Below are 15802 nucleotides of genomic sequence, written 5' to 3' on the forward strand. Positions count from 1 at the left end.
TCTAGAAATGATGGAGCTGCCATGTAGCATCCTTCTCCCACAGTAGCAGATGATCTCTGGACTCGCTTTGATGTGGTAAAGGAAGAGACAGTATCAGCAAAGATTCTGTTAAAGCAGCTGGGTAACAAGTAATATCAACTTAAGGGTTAGTAAACACAGGGCTATTTTGATGATGATGTAGACAAGAAATTCGTGACTCCCATTACAGGAATCAAAGGGGCAGCAGTGCCTCAGTCATCAGTCGTGTTTCTCAGGGTACTCATTCTCACTCTTTTTCTGCCGTTCTACTCCAAGCTACATCCCAGTTTCACAGTAAAAAGTCTCTTGTTTCAACTCTGATACTCTGTGAGCATTAACAGGTTCTTTATTACTACAGTACTGCGTGATTTGGTTTTCCCCTAAAAGCTTCACGGGGGTACGGTGAGGCAGGTGTGACCCCTGGCCAGCAGCGGTGCGGGGTCTGTGACGGGCCCTACGCAAGGACACGCTCCCCCTGCCCCCACTTAGGCCATCTCAGGTTTTTTCACTTCTCGAAAAATACCTCAGTGATTTTATACTGAGACCTTGCTTTGTCTGAGGTGTTAATAACAACGTTTAAATTTCTTTCTTCTCTTAAATTATATAGTTGATTGTACTTTGCTTCTGATGGCAATTTTATTGTAAGGGTTTTATTTCTTTTTTACTCTGTATGAAACCGAACACTGAGGTGGCTGTTCAGAAACAAAAATTACTCTTGTAATTGCATCGTAGTTAATAAGTATATGTAAGAGAATAATCTTGTAAAAGCTGATTACCTCAGTTATTAATAATTAGGACTTATGAGTTAAGTAATACGCTACAACTATATCCAATTCCTTGGCAATTTCATGTGGAAAGTTGAGAGGTAATTTTAGAAATAATCCTGTGTGTGAATTTTCTATATAATTAATGCCTTAGGCTGTGAAATCCTAAGTGACAACGGAACGAGCATTTGAGGTTCTGCCTGTGGCGTCTCCGTGTGTGCTTTGGCTGGGTGAAGGTGCTGCGGCAATTTGAAGTTTTGTCTCATTTGTGAGACATGCAAATTTGTCAATTTTAATTTCATTGTGCTTTGCTTAATTTTATTCCTAGTAAGATTTTTGTTTTTCCTGGATTCTTCTGACAGAAGAATTAATACATCTGAGGTTTATGTGCAGGTACATGTGGCTGGCCGTTCCTTATGTTTTCTTCTATATTTTTTTCTGATTGTTTACTACCTACTAAACAGGCTTAGTATAAATACTATTTTTTAATATCTTTAAAAATATAATACAGCACTTTTAATATCTTTCTTTTTTTTTGATTCAGTGATATATGGACTCTTGCAAGTCTGGAGAGAACAATTAAAAATCTAAACATTTTTTTCTGGCCCTTCTCCTTTCAAATTTAGCCAGGAGCTCAAGCGAGTGCCCGTCTTTAAATAAGCAAGTTATTGAACTTGAGTTGGAAAATCAGCACTCTTGAAGTTGGGCATGTGTTGATGCACCAGAGTGAATTCTAGCTCGTGTGAGGCTGCCTTGGGCCCTTTCTCCTCTGATTCTGGACTCAGGCGTATGTGTAGGGGGGATGGGTTAGACAGCCCTTGCATGGAGTTTTCCATCAAATCTGGTGATAGCCCTTCTCTTTGTTACATTTGCTCCTCTTTTCTAATTAAGTGCCTTTCTTGTAACAAACATGATCATCACCTCAGCTTCCAAACTTCTGAAGTATCATTTCAGGATTGGGCGTCTGCCAAACAAACCCGGTGAGGTTTTTTTGGTTACACAAACTCTCAGGGAATGAACCACCCCCCTTGCTCCTGCCAACCACAGCGACTCCCCTAAATCCGTGTGCTTTTCCTGCCGGGAGAACAGAGCTCTCACTGCTCACTCAGGAACCGCCTGTGTCACACGTGTGTAGCAGGGCCAGCTCCACACCTCCCAAAACTCTCTCCTGCAAACCCCCCAGCTGGTCTCCAGCCCTGAAACAAGCCCTCGGAGCGGCTGCTGGGTGGCCAGGCTCCACCAGCGAGGCACCTGCCGTACTGGATTGCTGGTATGTGTTGCAGGCCGGTCTCCACATCAAAGCTTTTTGTTTTTCAGTTAAAATCTGGAGAGAAATCAAGTTGGCACCTTGCAGGTAATGAAAGCAAAGTGCCCTCTCAGCCGGGTGGGAGGAAACACCTTCAGCCTAACAAAGCCTTCGCTGACCCCAGCCGCTTTGCCATTTCCTGAAGCTCACTTAGATGTAAATAACGTGAAGGTTTCACCACTAATTTGGGTGGCAGAAAACCTAAGAGCCAAGATTAACAGCAATAGGTATGCGCCGCATGTCCTTCAGTGCCTTATTTCCCATCTCCAACCCTCTGGATTGCAGGGCCTGCACTCCAGCATCTCCAAGCATTCGAGGTATTTCTGTTGCACCGATCCAGGCTGGATGCAGTACACAGGAACAGGAATCACACCTAGCTTTGATCCTTCGTGTGTTTGAGGGAAGCCTGGCAAATAATTCAGTATTGTGATTCAATACTAGGAAAGCGTTCTAAATGAGATTTTACATTCATATCCAATGTGACATCTAATAGTGGAGCTAAATAATTACTCATGCTACGTGCCCCACATACTGTGACAAGATGGCTTTTAAAATATAGGGACCATAATTTTTTTCCAACATTAGTGGAGACAAATTTTAATTGCAGAGAAGCAGACAGTGAAGTAAGGGCATGTTGTAATTATTACTAAATGTAATAGAGCAGAAAAAGCATCCGTGTTACTTGTTTCGGGGACTCTGCTGCTGAGGTGGTGGAGTCACCATCTCTGGAGGGGTTTAAGACAAGACTGGACATGGCACTTAGTGCCCTGGTCTAGTTGCCATGGTGGTGTCAGGGCAATGGTTGGACTCGATGATCCCAGAGGGCTCTTCCAACCTGGTTGATTCTGTGTGATTCTGAGGCTCTGCCCTCCCAGCAGCGCAGGGACCTGTGGGGTGGGCAGCGGGGGCCTTGCCGGTGCAGGAGCCGGGCAGAGCGTGTACCTTGCTGGGGCGAGGGCAGGGCAGCACCATTTTTAGAGACGCAGGGTCTTCAGGGTGATGTAATTTCTCAGAATTCCCAGCAGATTCACGGTTTATGTCCTATTTTCTTATCAAAAAGCTGCTCCTGTTCCCCGCTTCCCCCCAGCACTTCTGCAGCAGGCAGGAGCCCAGCCTCAGCCGGCCAACACCGAGGTAAATCAGTTCCGCTTTTGCCGAGGGGCGACTCCAGCCGCTGCTGCCGAGCACCGCGCTCCTCAAAAGCCCCGCCGCCCGCGGCGCTTGCCGGGGTTACGTTTCGTGCAGCACCGGGCCGCCCCCGCGAGACCGGCCCCCGCCTCCCGGCCCCTCCCGCCGCCCGCTACCTGCGGGGCGGGGGCGGAGGGCAGGGGAGGGGCCCGGCGGCGGGGCCGGGCCGTGGCGGGGCAGCGCGGCGGGGGCTGGCGGAGCGCGGTGGAAGGGCTCCGCGCCGCCCTCCGCCTCGGCCGGGCCGCAGGTGGGGCGGGGAGGCGGCCTTCCCCCCGCCCCGGGGGGCGCTGCGATGAGGTGAGGGCCTGGGTGCTGCGGGTGGGACCGGGGCGGCGGGCGGACGGGGACCAGGAGCGGGCCCTCCCCTCCCCGCCGCCGGGGCCGGGCGGCCCAGCGCGGGCTCCACGCAGGTGGGAGCGGTGCCCGGCGGCGGCCCCCGCGGGCCGGGGGTGCTCCTGCCTCCCCCTGTCCCGCGGCCCGGCCCGCCGCGGCGGTGGGGCTGCCGCGGCCTGACGAGCGGTGCCGTTTGCTTCCCCTTTGCCGAGCTGCAGGGAGCGGGCGGCGGCGGGGAGCGGCGCCGGGCGGGAGGTGCTGCCGCCGCCGTGAGGTCGCGGCGGCCCCCGAGGATGGACGGGGGGGGCGAGGCGGATCTCTCCAACAAGGCGGCGCCGCGGTGGAGGAGGAGGTCGACCCCCCGGCCGCAGCCCCGCGCCTGGAGCAAGCCGCGGCCGCAGTCGTACCAGAGCGCCAACGGCGTGCTTTTCACCGACTTCCCCGTGGAGGACAGGTGCGCCTTCACCGTGACTCAGCCTGCCGGCACCGTCAGCACCTGCCCGGGCAGCGGGGCGCTCCGGAGGGGCCCCTCGCACTTCAGCTCCGGCATGGGGTCGGTGTCCAACGGGACGGTGCGGCCTCCAGCCTGTAAAGCCGTCTCCCCGGAGCGCTCCTCCCGGGTGCTCGCTCTGGTTTCGAACAGTTCTGGTGGTTTTACGGCCAACGGCACCGTTGCCTCCCCGGGAAGCCAGGTGGGTCACCCCCCGAGCATTTCCAGCCCGCAGCAGGAGCAGGTTGGTTTTAGAGCCAGCCCTCAGCCCTCCCCTCCTGGGAACGCACCTTCGCCCAGCAACAGCAACGCGGCAGCGCTGCCCTGGCAATGCAGCCGGCTTTCCAAAATGCCCGAAAAAGGGCCGCTGGGGCCCGCCGTGGTTTCCCGGGCGGTGTCCCCGGAGCACGGCACAGCCCCCCAGAGGCCGGCGGCCCCTCCGGAGCAGCCCCTGGAGCAGCAGCCCGTGGTCCTGAGCACCCACAGCCCCGCCGCTCTCAAGGTGGGCACGCAGCAGATCATCCCCAAGAGCCTGGCTTCCGAAATAAAGCTGACGAGCAAAGCCCACAGCCAGAACGCGGAGACGAGCAAGAGGGTGCTGAAGGTCCGCAGCATGGTGGAGAGCCTCAGCGTGCCCTTGGTGGCCGACGCGGAGGAAGAGGCCGAGGGCGAGCTGGACAGCCCGGGGGCCCTGAGGCGCGGCCTGAGGTCGACGTCCTACCGCAGAGCCGTGGTGAGCGGCGTGGACTTGGACGGCTCGTCTAACTTCAAGAAAAAAAACAGAATGTCCCAGCCCATACTTAAAGCAGTTGTGGAAGATAAAGAGAAATTTGCGAGCCTGGGGAGGGTAAAGGTAAGTTGTGCTGATCGGGGACGCGTTGATTTGAACGCTGTGGGTCACACAGGAGCGCCATTTGCAATCTCTGTCCTTTCCATTAATGCTGAGGGTTTTTTCAGTTTGCTTTTTGCTGCCACAAAACTTTTTGTGGTTGTTGATGAATGCCACAGATCGCTTACAAGTGGTGTTTTCAAAGTGAAGTGGTGGAGGCTTCAGGGACACGATTCTGTTGAAACCTGGGCAGCTCAAAGACGTGCTGATGGCAGCCTCATGCTCCTGTTTCCTGCTGGGTTGCCCAGCGTTTCTTTCACAATCAAATCGATGTTTTAAAACATGTTTCCCAGGAAGTAGTAAACAGGAAAAAAAGAGACATTAACTTAATGAAGTCTGCCTGCTAGGGTAGACAGACTGACAGAAAAATGAACTTCCTCCCTTACTCCTCTATCTGAGACATTACTTCTGAAGTTCTTTTAAAAATCAGAGTGTGATTTTTAAATTGATAGAGGCCCCTTCAAATACCTTTTTGTAGCTTAATTTTAATGCCTGCAAGTAAAAGCAGAATGTCTGTTTTTAATTCATTGTAATCCTTTAGGAGTAGTAGATTTACACTGAAAGTTAACGTATTAAAATTGAATTATAAAGAGTTACTTAAAATAATATTTTATTTGAACATATTATATTGTAATCTTATATTTCCTTCTTTTTAAATATAATTTGTTACCTTTTGAAAAATATATTGGTAGATTGCTACGGAGTGTTTGGAGTTGTGTAATAAAGTACTCCAGGCTAAAGCCTAATGCTGTAGCTACTAAAATAATTATCAGCTTTATGACAATTTTCAGCCCAATTAAAAATTATGGTTATGGAAGCTTTTGTGAAAATGCTACAGGTGGTGAAATAGGGATCAATCAAATTGTGAACTGCTGCTGAGTGGGGACGTGGTTTGGTTTTGGTAGGAGACTTGAACAGTAAGCTATGTTTAAAGTAGGAGGACATGACATTGTCCTGTCTTTACACACAAAACTCTTTGCTACTAGCATTTTTTTAAATAGACTTCTTAGACCATAGGACTTGTTACACCAAAGCAGCTGTTTTATTTCAGAGGCATGTTTTGGTCTCAAAATGGTAGTTTACAGAATACTTTGTGTGGTGGTTCTTTGCAGTGTGTGGAAGGAGGCAGCTACTCAGTCCTGTACCTCCAGCCTCGAGGCAAAGCCCAGTGACAGTGGGATGAGCTGGGAGTTCACTGAACTCTCCTAAAGCTGTGCTTTTGGAACATAGAAAAATGAAGCATTTGGGGCAAATATGTGTAAACAGTGCATGAGAGAAGGAAAACTAGAGCAGCTTTTCACTTTCTGTGATGAAGCAATTGTTTTCTTGCATACTTGGCCAACATCAGAAGTTTATAGATTAGGGCCTGTTAATTTGGTGCTTAAGTATCAAATAAAATAGAAGTTCTTGTTACCGTTGGTTATTTTGCATTCTTCATTTAATGTGTATATCTCTCTCTCCTGTTAAAATTACCAGAAGAAAATGCTGAAAGGACAAGGGACGTTTGATGGGGAAGGTAAGCCCTTTTCTGTGCAGACTTGATATGCTCAATCACAAGAGAAATGAACTTCAGGAGCATTTGCACACTTCTTAATTCGTAAACACTAAGTACCCTGTTTTTCAGTAAACTGACTAAAATATGGAACCATAATTTTGGCACTAGACATACTTTAGGGAACAGTTTGAAGAATAGAGAATGGCAGGCTAAAAATGGGGTTTTGTTTGAAGGGCTGCTTTTCAACTTAAGCTCCTGTCCCTCCTAAGAGATGAGCTGCTCGATGTGTCTGTCTCAGCTGTAACAGTTTGTGGAATTACACAGCTGAGGCTCACTCCTCCAGCTGGGACTGCCTGTTCCCCGTGATTCTTCCCAGGTGCAAGACGTAGCTTTTGTGGATCAGCTTAGGGGTTTGGGGTCATCACTCGCAGCAGGCACCTGAATTGTTATTCTGAGTTTGTGTTCATGCAGCTATTTCTCTCTTTTCATCATAAAGCAACGGTGCTGCGGTGAATTCCTTGACTTTGTAATCCTTTTCTTTTCTTGCTACCTGGACTTCAAGTTTAAGTGTCAGAAAAACACTGTCTGTGTGCCTGCTCTTTTATGTTACTCATTAATTCCGGGCTTTGCCAAGTTTGCTGCTTTTCCCAATATTTCAACAAGAAAAAAAATTCTTTCCTGGCTATGAGTCCATGGAGGTTTCATTATAACTGCTACTCTCTTGGCTTTTCTCTGCTTCATGCCTCCTTAAGGTCATCTCAGCTGCTGTGTTACCTTCCTTTTCCTCTTGTTTCTATTTTCAAAACTTTCTACTTTGTTTTATTTGCATCATCCCCATCTTACTCTTTATCTTTTCTCACACTATCTCCTGACGACATTTTCTGTATTCTTTTCCAACGTCTCCCTTCTATCCTGGACTGATTCCAGCTAATAACTTTCTCTGTAATGCCTCTCAGAATTCAGTTGCTGTACACAATTTCCTGTCTTAAAAGTGTATAAACTATATAGACACATTCCAAAGAACAAATACAAAAGGCCAGACCTTGTATAATACTCAGCCAGGGCTGTATGGTCTGGGCAGGTGGAACAGATCTACCCAGCCCAGCATCAGACCTCAGGGGTTGCAGCTGTGTGTGGAGTATCTGATATCACTGAATTAATACTGGCAGCACCGAAATATAAATGGGTGTATTTTGTCTTAAGGCTCGTAGGCTTCATGCTTATTCAAGCTTTGAAGTTTCTATTTGGAATAGTTCTGACCTCAAATTTCTGCAAATTGGATCATTTCCTTCTCTTAGTGAAGTGTGAAGATGGGATTAAAAGCTGACAGAATAAAAGTTGGCATGGGGAGTGGACTTATTATGGTCTTGTAGATTAAAATAGCTAGACCTCCAGATCAGTGACTGCTCTACTGACACGCTTGTTCCGTTTTTAAATTGCTGGCTAATTATGAAACATTGTACAGCAAACCAAGGAAGAAAAAATTGTTTTCTGTTTTTTCTTGACAAAGGACACATCTGTTCTTTAATTCAGTCAGTGTGGATCTTCTGGTGGCGGTACAGTGATGCATTGTTACTGTACTGCACCATTGTCCATCCTAAATAAGATGCTGTCTGTGTCTCGTGGAGTTTGTGAGCAGCACACTGACATTTTGGGTTCTTTCGTTGTTTAATTACTTACAATTTTTATGAAAGCAGCTAAGCTAACTTTCTAGCAATTAATGACATACTGTTGTTGTTTTATAGAAAATGCTGTATTATATCAGAACTATAAAGAAAAAGCTCTGGACATAGATTCTGATGAAGAGTCTGAGCCCCGAGAGCAGAAATCGGATGAAAAGGTTGTTTTTCACTATAAGCCCCTGAGATCAACGTGGAGTCAGCTGTCTGTCGTGAGTATCTGATCATTGTACAGCCAGACAAAGGCAGAGTATCTAAGAATGTATTGAAGCAAGTCTTTTTACTTGCTACAGGAGCTTTTGGCTAAAGTTTGTCATCTCCTTTTCCCTGCCAAAATATAAGGTGTCTCCAAATGTTTTTTTAATCAACAAGTTTGCAACCATTCAGATGTTACTAATCCAAATCCAGAGGTCTCCATTTAACTTTTGTTTAGGTTTTATGTGAGGTAACTCCAACAGCTTAAAGAAAGCATAAATCATGTTTTCTCAGTCAGTTTTAGTAGGTATAGACTGATGCTGTTTCCCTGATTCCTGCCACCTCCCTTTTTCTAGTGCAAGTGTTTGTAGGCTCACGTGGCCACACAACAGAATGGTCATAGTATCTGATTTGAAATTACCTGGAAAAAAATTCAGTGTAGCTTCAGATGAAATTAAATACAACTTTGAAACGCAAAGGAATTAGTATGTCATAGTTTTGCACTTCAAGATACATTTCTAATTTTTTTTTCTTTTTAAACTACGCTGGACCAAAAAAATCCAGCGTGCCTTTTTTGTTTGCACATTGGATTTAAGGCCCTGACTTTGTACTTCCCCCAGTCACTAGAGATGGCTGCTTAGGCCTTGCCTGCACAGGCTGTTGGCAGCTGTACTGATGCAGGTCCTTGGAGGAGTGATGGCTGACGCTGACGTATCTTACTGTGTCTGGCTGTTCAATGAGGTGCTGTCAGAGAGCCTGAAAAGGCAGGTGTGAATCCTCACAGCGTGGAAACTTGGAGTGAAATCTGTGCTTTGTAGTTCTCAATAAATTGGAGTGGTGTGGACCAAACCTTAAATAGGATTTAGTCCTGTTCTTTTTTTTTTTTTTTTTTTTTTTGCTAAATGTTTTTTCATTTCATCAGAACAACATGGAAGTCCTGATCAATTACTGGTCTTTGTTTTACATACAAAGCAATGCAATTGAGAAAGGTCGTTTTAGGGTCCTGCGTTTGGCAAAGATACAACTTTACTGGTTGGTTTAAAAAAAAAAGTGTTTGAATCACTAAAAGGGTCAATTATACTAAAGAAAAGCTTCGGTTAGTTACAAACAAGTTCCTGCTGAATTGTTCTGAATTGCTGCAAACCAACTCTGAGTTGATTTGACTGCATGTATTTAATGGAAACCAATTTAAAAAGGCTGAGTATTCACATGGTGGCATTCTGCTATCCCTAGCACGGTCTGTGAAGCACGTGCAGTGGCTTTTTCTTAGTAGCATTGTTAAACAAAGTAAAATTCAGCTGTTTTAGTACTGTAATCTTGCTAGCATCCTGCTAATAAGCTGGCAAATTAATGATACTAGTTGGGATTTCTGCAGGCTTTGCTACTGTGCATGATTTTGAGACTAAAGCAACTGTAAAAATTCTGTGTTTCTGTGGTTAATATTGTCCTATGATCATTTCTGTGGCTTCTGGAGGGATATCCTGAAAATGAAGGGTTTGGGGTTTTTGGGTTTTGTTTATGTAACTTGCAGAATGTTGTAGAACCTCGTCTCTGGATGTGGCATAGGGAAGGGTTATTACTGCGTGACATGATCACCTAGAATACTTGACAATTGGAGCAACTGGCTTTGTATGTCCTATATAAATCAGTTATTAAGCCTCAGCAAGATGTTCTAAGGCTTAGATTGTCTGCTGAGAAGAGCTGTTGTAGATGTTGATGACCTTTCGCAATTTTAAGGTATTGAAATATGAATTTCTCTGATTCAATAATTATAAAGAAGGCAAGACTGTGGTTTTGAAAAGATTTGCTTTAAATTTTCTTACAACAAATGAAGTACTTCAAATGTGGTTAATTTGCTTAATGTTGCAAAAAAGTTTGTTTATAATGAAGTCAGATTGTTTTTTTTTTTTCTGCCTTCCAGGCAAACTAGCAGTTAAATGTTTAGCAGCTGAGGTATTGTGGAAGCAGTGCTATTCAGTAATAATAATAATTTCAAAAACGCTGATTTGTCAGGAGACCAAAGTAATGTAAAGATCATCTCGGTAAGAGAACCGTACCTGTGGTGTGCTTACACCTCTATAAACTAAATTGTTCTTTACGATCTCTAGCACAGCAAACTTGTGCAGTGTCTTTAGCTGATTCACAAGGTTGGAAGTGGGGAGTACATGGGAAAAGGCAGTGCACTGTGAAAACAAACTGTGGGAATCTGAATCTTGTCGTGTCTGTTTGTAACTCTCTGGAACAATTACACGCTGTCAGTGTGTAGTAAAAGTGATGTGAAATTGGAACAGGAAGTCAGCTGGAAAATGTCAGCGTGTTGGGTTTGACCATACGTTAGGAAAGGCGGAGAATAATGTTTATGGTGTTTGTTAGCAGTGACTGTGCTGGGAAACGGAGGGGAGAGGCAGCAGGACGGGTCTGCTCCTCCTGCAGGATGTGTCTCTGGCCGTGCAGGCTTGACAGCTGGTGCAGCTCTGAGCAGAGCTGCTGTCTGAGGAGAGCAGTGAAACCTTCGTGGATGGAGTTGTCAAATATAATAATAATAACAAAAGGGCATTTCTGTCATCCTGCACTGTATGCACATGTGAAACTAAGACTGAGCTTTGCAGAGGACGTTTAAAGACTCAGAAATAGGGTGCTGTTTAAATCTGGTTCCTTTCAAATTCCTCCCTTGAACCCTCTTCCTCTGTAGACTCCCGTTACAGATCAGACAGCTAGCAGTAGCTAAGCAGATGGCTAGGTAAAGAGCTAGCTTACCTACTGTCTCTGTTCCTTCCAACCTTCATCTGTTATTTTAGAAGTTTAATTTCGGGAGAATAACCAATATTTCCAAAATATATTCCAGAAGTGTCTTTTGATATTTTTGAAGAATTTGCAGCAGATCATAAGCACTGATGCTAACCTGTGCACTATGTTCAATGTATTTACTTCCCAACAAATGCAGCATTCAGTTGTATGGATAATGACAGTGTGTACTATTGTGCATGCAAAGAGTCACAGCATCAGCTGGGTTGGCAGGGAACTCTTGAGATCGTCTTGTCCAACCCCTCTGCTCAAGGAGGGTCAGTTAGAGCAAGTTGTCCAGGACTGTGTCCAGTCAGTTTTTTAATATCTCCACAGGTGGAGACCTCACCACCTCCCTGGGCAACCTGTTGCAGAGTTTGACCACTGTATCTGACTGGTGGACTTTGAACTTAAACGTCTGTTTTTCCAGGTCCTCCCTGTCCAGCCTGGAGAATATGATGGATATTCACTGTTCGTTACTCCTGTCAATGCTGCTGTGATTCTTACAGATGTTCTTGAGATCTAGCACTGGCAGCAGATGTCCCATAGCATGGGTAGTGCTCATAATTATTGAAGGATTTAATATTAAATGGGTGTTTTAGCATCAAGACCTCCATTTCATGCCCAGCAGGTTCAATGTGTTTAGGTAGCACTGCATCAAGGTTTTGCGTGTTCTCTCAACTGCTGTCTCTCTAACCTGAAACTCTTTCCAAGCTTTGGTCATCTTGTGTTTCATTTCTCTGATCAAGTCTTTCTCTGGTTTGGGACAAGTGAAGTTGGGATTTTTCTCATCCATTTAAAAAGCTGCTGCAAGTTGCTCTACCAGGCCACTCACACTGTCACCTTTCCATGGCTGCCTCTTCTCTGTGGTATCAGACAAAAACTACCTGGTTTTAGTGTCAAGGATCTTCAGGGCTAACCTCTGCAGTAGCTCTCATTTCTCTCCCAGTATCAAAGGGCTTCCAGAATCACAGAATCATTTTGGTTGGAAAGGACCTTTAAGATCATCGAGTCCAACCGTTAACCCAGCACTGCCAAGGCCACCACTAACCCATGTCCCTCAGCACCACATCTACACGACTTTTAAATCCCCCCAGGGATGGGGACTCCACCACTGCCCTGGGCAGCCTGTTCCAATACATGACAACCCTTTTGGTGAAGAAATTGTTCCTAATACCTCCCCTGGTGCAACTTGAGGCCATTTCCTCTTGTCCTGTCACTTGTTACTTGGGAGAAGAGGCTGACCTCCACCTTGATACAGCCTCCTTTCAGGTGTGTTCAGTTTGGTTTATGGTGCAGCCACTTAGTGTATTTCTCAAAGAAGTATTTCTGGTGAGTTCCACCCCTGCAGCACCTCCTTATTTTGGAGGAACTTCTTGCACATAACCGCAGAGTTAACCTGTCATTCTCTCATCCTTTCCTCCTCGTCTCCATGCTTGAAGCAGTCATAACCGAGTTGCTGGAAAAAAACAATCCAGTGTGAAAATGAGACAACATTGGTAGCTGTAGTGTTGGGCCTCTTCCATTCTTTCTGGGTATGTTCTTAGCTTGTATTAAGGGGTTTTTTTGCATAGTATCACAAATGTGATTTTTAGGCTATTTCAGCTAAAACATTTTGGACACCTCGAAAACAGGAATCGAGTTGTCTTTCACAGAGTGTGCTAAAAATAGTCTCTGTATTTGGGCGTCTTTCTCTTTGGAAATGTTGCCGTTGATTAAGAAAAGCAAATAGCTCAACCTTATAATGTGATGAATTTATATGTGTACTTTGTATGTACACACCCGCATACGACAAGATAATGATCAGGAAAAGCAGCTGCAGGTTTTTTAACATGAACACAGCAGTTGCTGCACTGAGCTCACTGGAAATTTGCAGTTAGCACTGAAATCTCTGGGATGTGTTCGTAAGTGTTTCCTGTGTCGGCATACTCTTACAAAAATCTTCCCCTGCATCCAGAAAGAGGTGACCTTGTACTTCCTAGTGAGTGCTTTAAAGCTTTCACGTTGTTGATTGAAAGGTACTTTAGTAGAAAGGCATCTAGTCAGTTCTTGCTTGGTACTCAGAGGCGTGTGCTTGTGGTGACAAAGGAGTTTGTGACTTGTGTTCAAGAGAACAATTGCTCAAACACTGGAATATTTGTTACTTTTATAAGTGTATACATGTGTGTATATACTTTGGTGTGCACGCAAACCAAGTGCAGCACTTCTTAATGTTGTTCCCCCTTTACTCTTGAGCCTGCTGTCCAGGTTTGTGGTGCCTGGTCTGTGGGAATAAAATGAGGCATCCTGTATCCTTTAAAATTACAGGGCACAAGTGGGGTAAGAAGAGAAAGCTGTTATGATAGTATGTTAGGAGCTTGTGGAGAAGACTGAGAGAGAAATGGGAGAATGGAGGAGCATCTGTTAGGTCTCGTGTCCCGTGACACACTGCTGCTCCACGAAGAGAAGGCTGTCTTTCACGTGTGTAGTGCTGGGCAGTGGCCTCTTTCCCCTGCCCTGGGCCAGCGTGCCATACACAGGGGACCCTCCTGATGGGGGGTCCTGGCTTTAACGCTCCTCTGGGAAATGCATGAAGTCAGTCCCTCCTTGGTGCTTCGCTTTCTGGGTTTGTTTTTTGTTTGTTTTTTTATTTAATGTTCTCTTGTGAAATGCCACAACGCATGCGTTTTGCACCAGGAAAGAAGAAACTTCAGGGGTTTCAGGTGTGGAGTTTGGTAACTAAGCATGTGGCTTCAGGCTGTGGAAAATGTGGCTATGGCTGGAGATCATGATGGCTGTGTATGGAGAGCTGGGGCAAACGTGTCTTGGCTGATTGGGCTGTAAGGTGCGGAGTGGGGAGGGACGGCATTGTAGGGCTGGGGGTAGAAATATGGGTATTTACTCAGGACTTTGCTGTGTCTGTTTAGGGTAAAGCTGGAGCTCCTCCAGAACAACTTTTTAGCCAACAAACTTACCTTCCTAGGTAGCTTGTCTCAGCCTTTAGATGTGTTTAACAAATGAAGACACTAAGATTTTTCAGGCCAACTCAGAAAACGAACCTTGTGGTGTATGTGTGTCAGTCAAGAAATCTATCTTGAAAGGAGAAAACAGATTTCATGCTTCTGTGTGTGTGTAAAATCCAGGGAGGTTGTGCAGGGCGACCATGATTCAACTTATAGTTCTGTGTGCGTGTCCTGGGATAGCTTTTAATGAGTTTAGTTCTTTTGATAAGTCAAATGTCATTATCAACTTTTTTTTTATTTCTGCTGGTTCATTGCTGTCTTTCTGAAGTGGACAGATTTTTTAGTTGAATTCTTAGTTCAATGTTTTGATAATTCTGTGGTTTGTTCTTTTTTTAAGTCGTATTTTTCTACAAAATATGTGAGAAAACATTTTTTTTTTTCCTTAGGTAAAGAAGAATGGATTATCAGAAGCGATCAGCCAGGAAGAAAGAAAAAGACAGGAGGTACTCTTTAAAGTAGCACGTTCTTTTGTGTTGGTTGTTTAGGGATGCACTGCATGCCTGATTTAATACTCTCTATTTGTTGATAAGGAGGCAAGTTCATCACACTGCTCCTGTCCTAGAGTGAGGTGTCTTCTCTCCCCAGGGAGAACAAATAGACAAAACCTGTCTGTGGCTGATGGGCATATGTCCCTGCCACGGGTCTCCTGCCGGCATCCTGCGGGTCTGCTGGAGGAGTGGTTCCTAGGTGCGCTCACTCCAGCAGATGCAGCCTGGCGGGTGGCAGTTCAGTGGCAGGAGACGGTCCCTGTGGCGTGCTGTGCCGGGGAAGGTGTAAAATTAACCTGGCGTTCACAGAGGGTAGGAGGTAAAGGCAGCGAGGAGCAAAGAACAGCTTGTTACAGTGCCCCTTAGTTGTAACTAATCCTGTGAACGATTCTGAACACGCGAGCACGTGTCTGGTGTAACTAACCTTTTCCCTTCCACACTGAGGTGGAGGAGGTGCATCCATGCTGTCAGCAGCACAAACAACAGCAGCAATTACTGATGTGGTTATCTTTTCTGTCTCTTTCCCCTTTGCTCCTTTTGTCCTCTTGACCCGCTTTCCTCTTCCTCTTTGCTCCTTCTGTCGCTTCACCTGCTTTACCCTCCCTCCTTACTTACAGGGGCTATATCAAAATGAATGAGAGGTGTTGAAAAGAGTAGCCTGACCTAGCCACTATGTACCTGCAGTGCTTGAGGTATGTCCTTCAATAGGAAAACACCCACGTTTTTGTGAACAGAAACACTGTAGGATCACCTGCCGTGGTAATTTGTTCCAATATCTTCATTTCACTCCAGGACGTACCTCAGTGCATGTAGCTGGGTGAGACCTGCCTGGGGTTTTCTGGGGAGTTCACAGATGTGTATAGCGAGCCTCAAATACTAATTTAGCTGCGTGACCTACAGCTGTTGTGGTCGTCCATGAAATACAGAAACATCTTGTGTTGCATACATGAGATTTAGATGACAGTTTGCTGGGGTTTTTTACTAAAGCTACGTTTCTTTGGCTATCTTCTTTCGGGTTTTTTTTGGGGAAGAGGCTGTGCAGCAGTTCAGGCCACGTGTTCTGCTTTTCTATCTCCTGCTGTTCTGCTTTTCTATCTCCTGCTGGGGAGCTTTGAGACACAAGGCATTTATTTCAGTCATATCCTTCAGGAGCCTTTAGTCTGTGCTTCCT

The 15802-nt window shown here is 45.7% G+C and overlaps 1 protein-coding gene across 1 annotated transcript in view; it reads left to right on the plus strand.

Moving 5' to 3' along the window:
- Positions 1 to 3145: 3145 nt before the first annotated feature.
- ARHGEF26 (Rho guanine nucleotide exchange factor 26) overlaps positions 3146 to 15802 on the plus strand; it is a 49079-nt gene continuing 36422 nt past the window's right edge. The window contains exons 1-5 of the mRNA XM_068406514.1: positions 3146 to 3222; positions 3828 to 4952; positions 6465 to 6504; positions 8229 to 8374; positions 14530 to 14586. Of these exons, the coding sequence (XP_068262615.1) occupies positions 3903 to 4952; positions 6465 to 6504; positions 8229 to 8374; positions 14530 to 14586 (1293 nt within the window). The 5' untranslated portion in view covers positions 3146 to 3222; positions 3828 to 3902. The remainder of the gene's footprint in view (positions 3223 to 3827; positions 4953 to 6464; positions 6505 to 8228; positions 8375 to 14529; positions 14587 to 15802) is intronic.

The sequence above is a fragment of the Nyctibius grandis genome, chromosome 8 (assembly GCF_013368605.1).
Source record: "Nyctibius grandis isolate bNycGra1 chromosome 8, bNycGra1.pri, whole genome shotgun sequence".
Classification (NCBI taxonomy): Eukaryota; Metazoa; Chordata; class Aves; order Nyctibiiformes; family Nyctibiidae; genus Nyctibius; species Nyctibius grandis.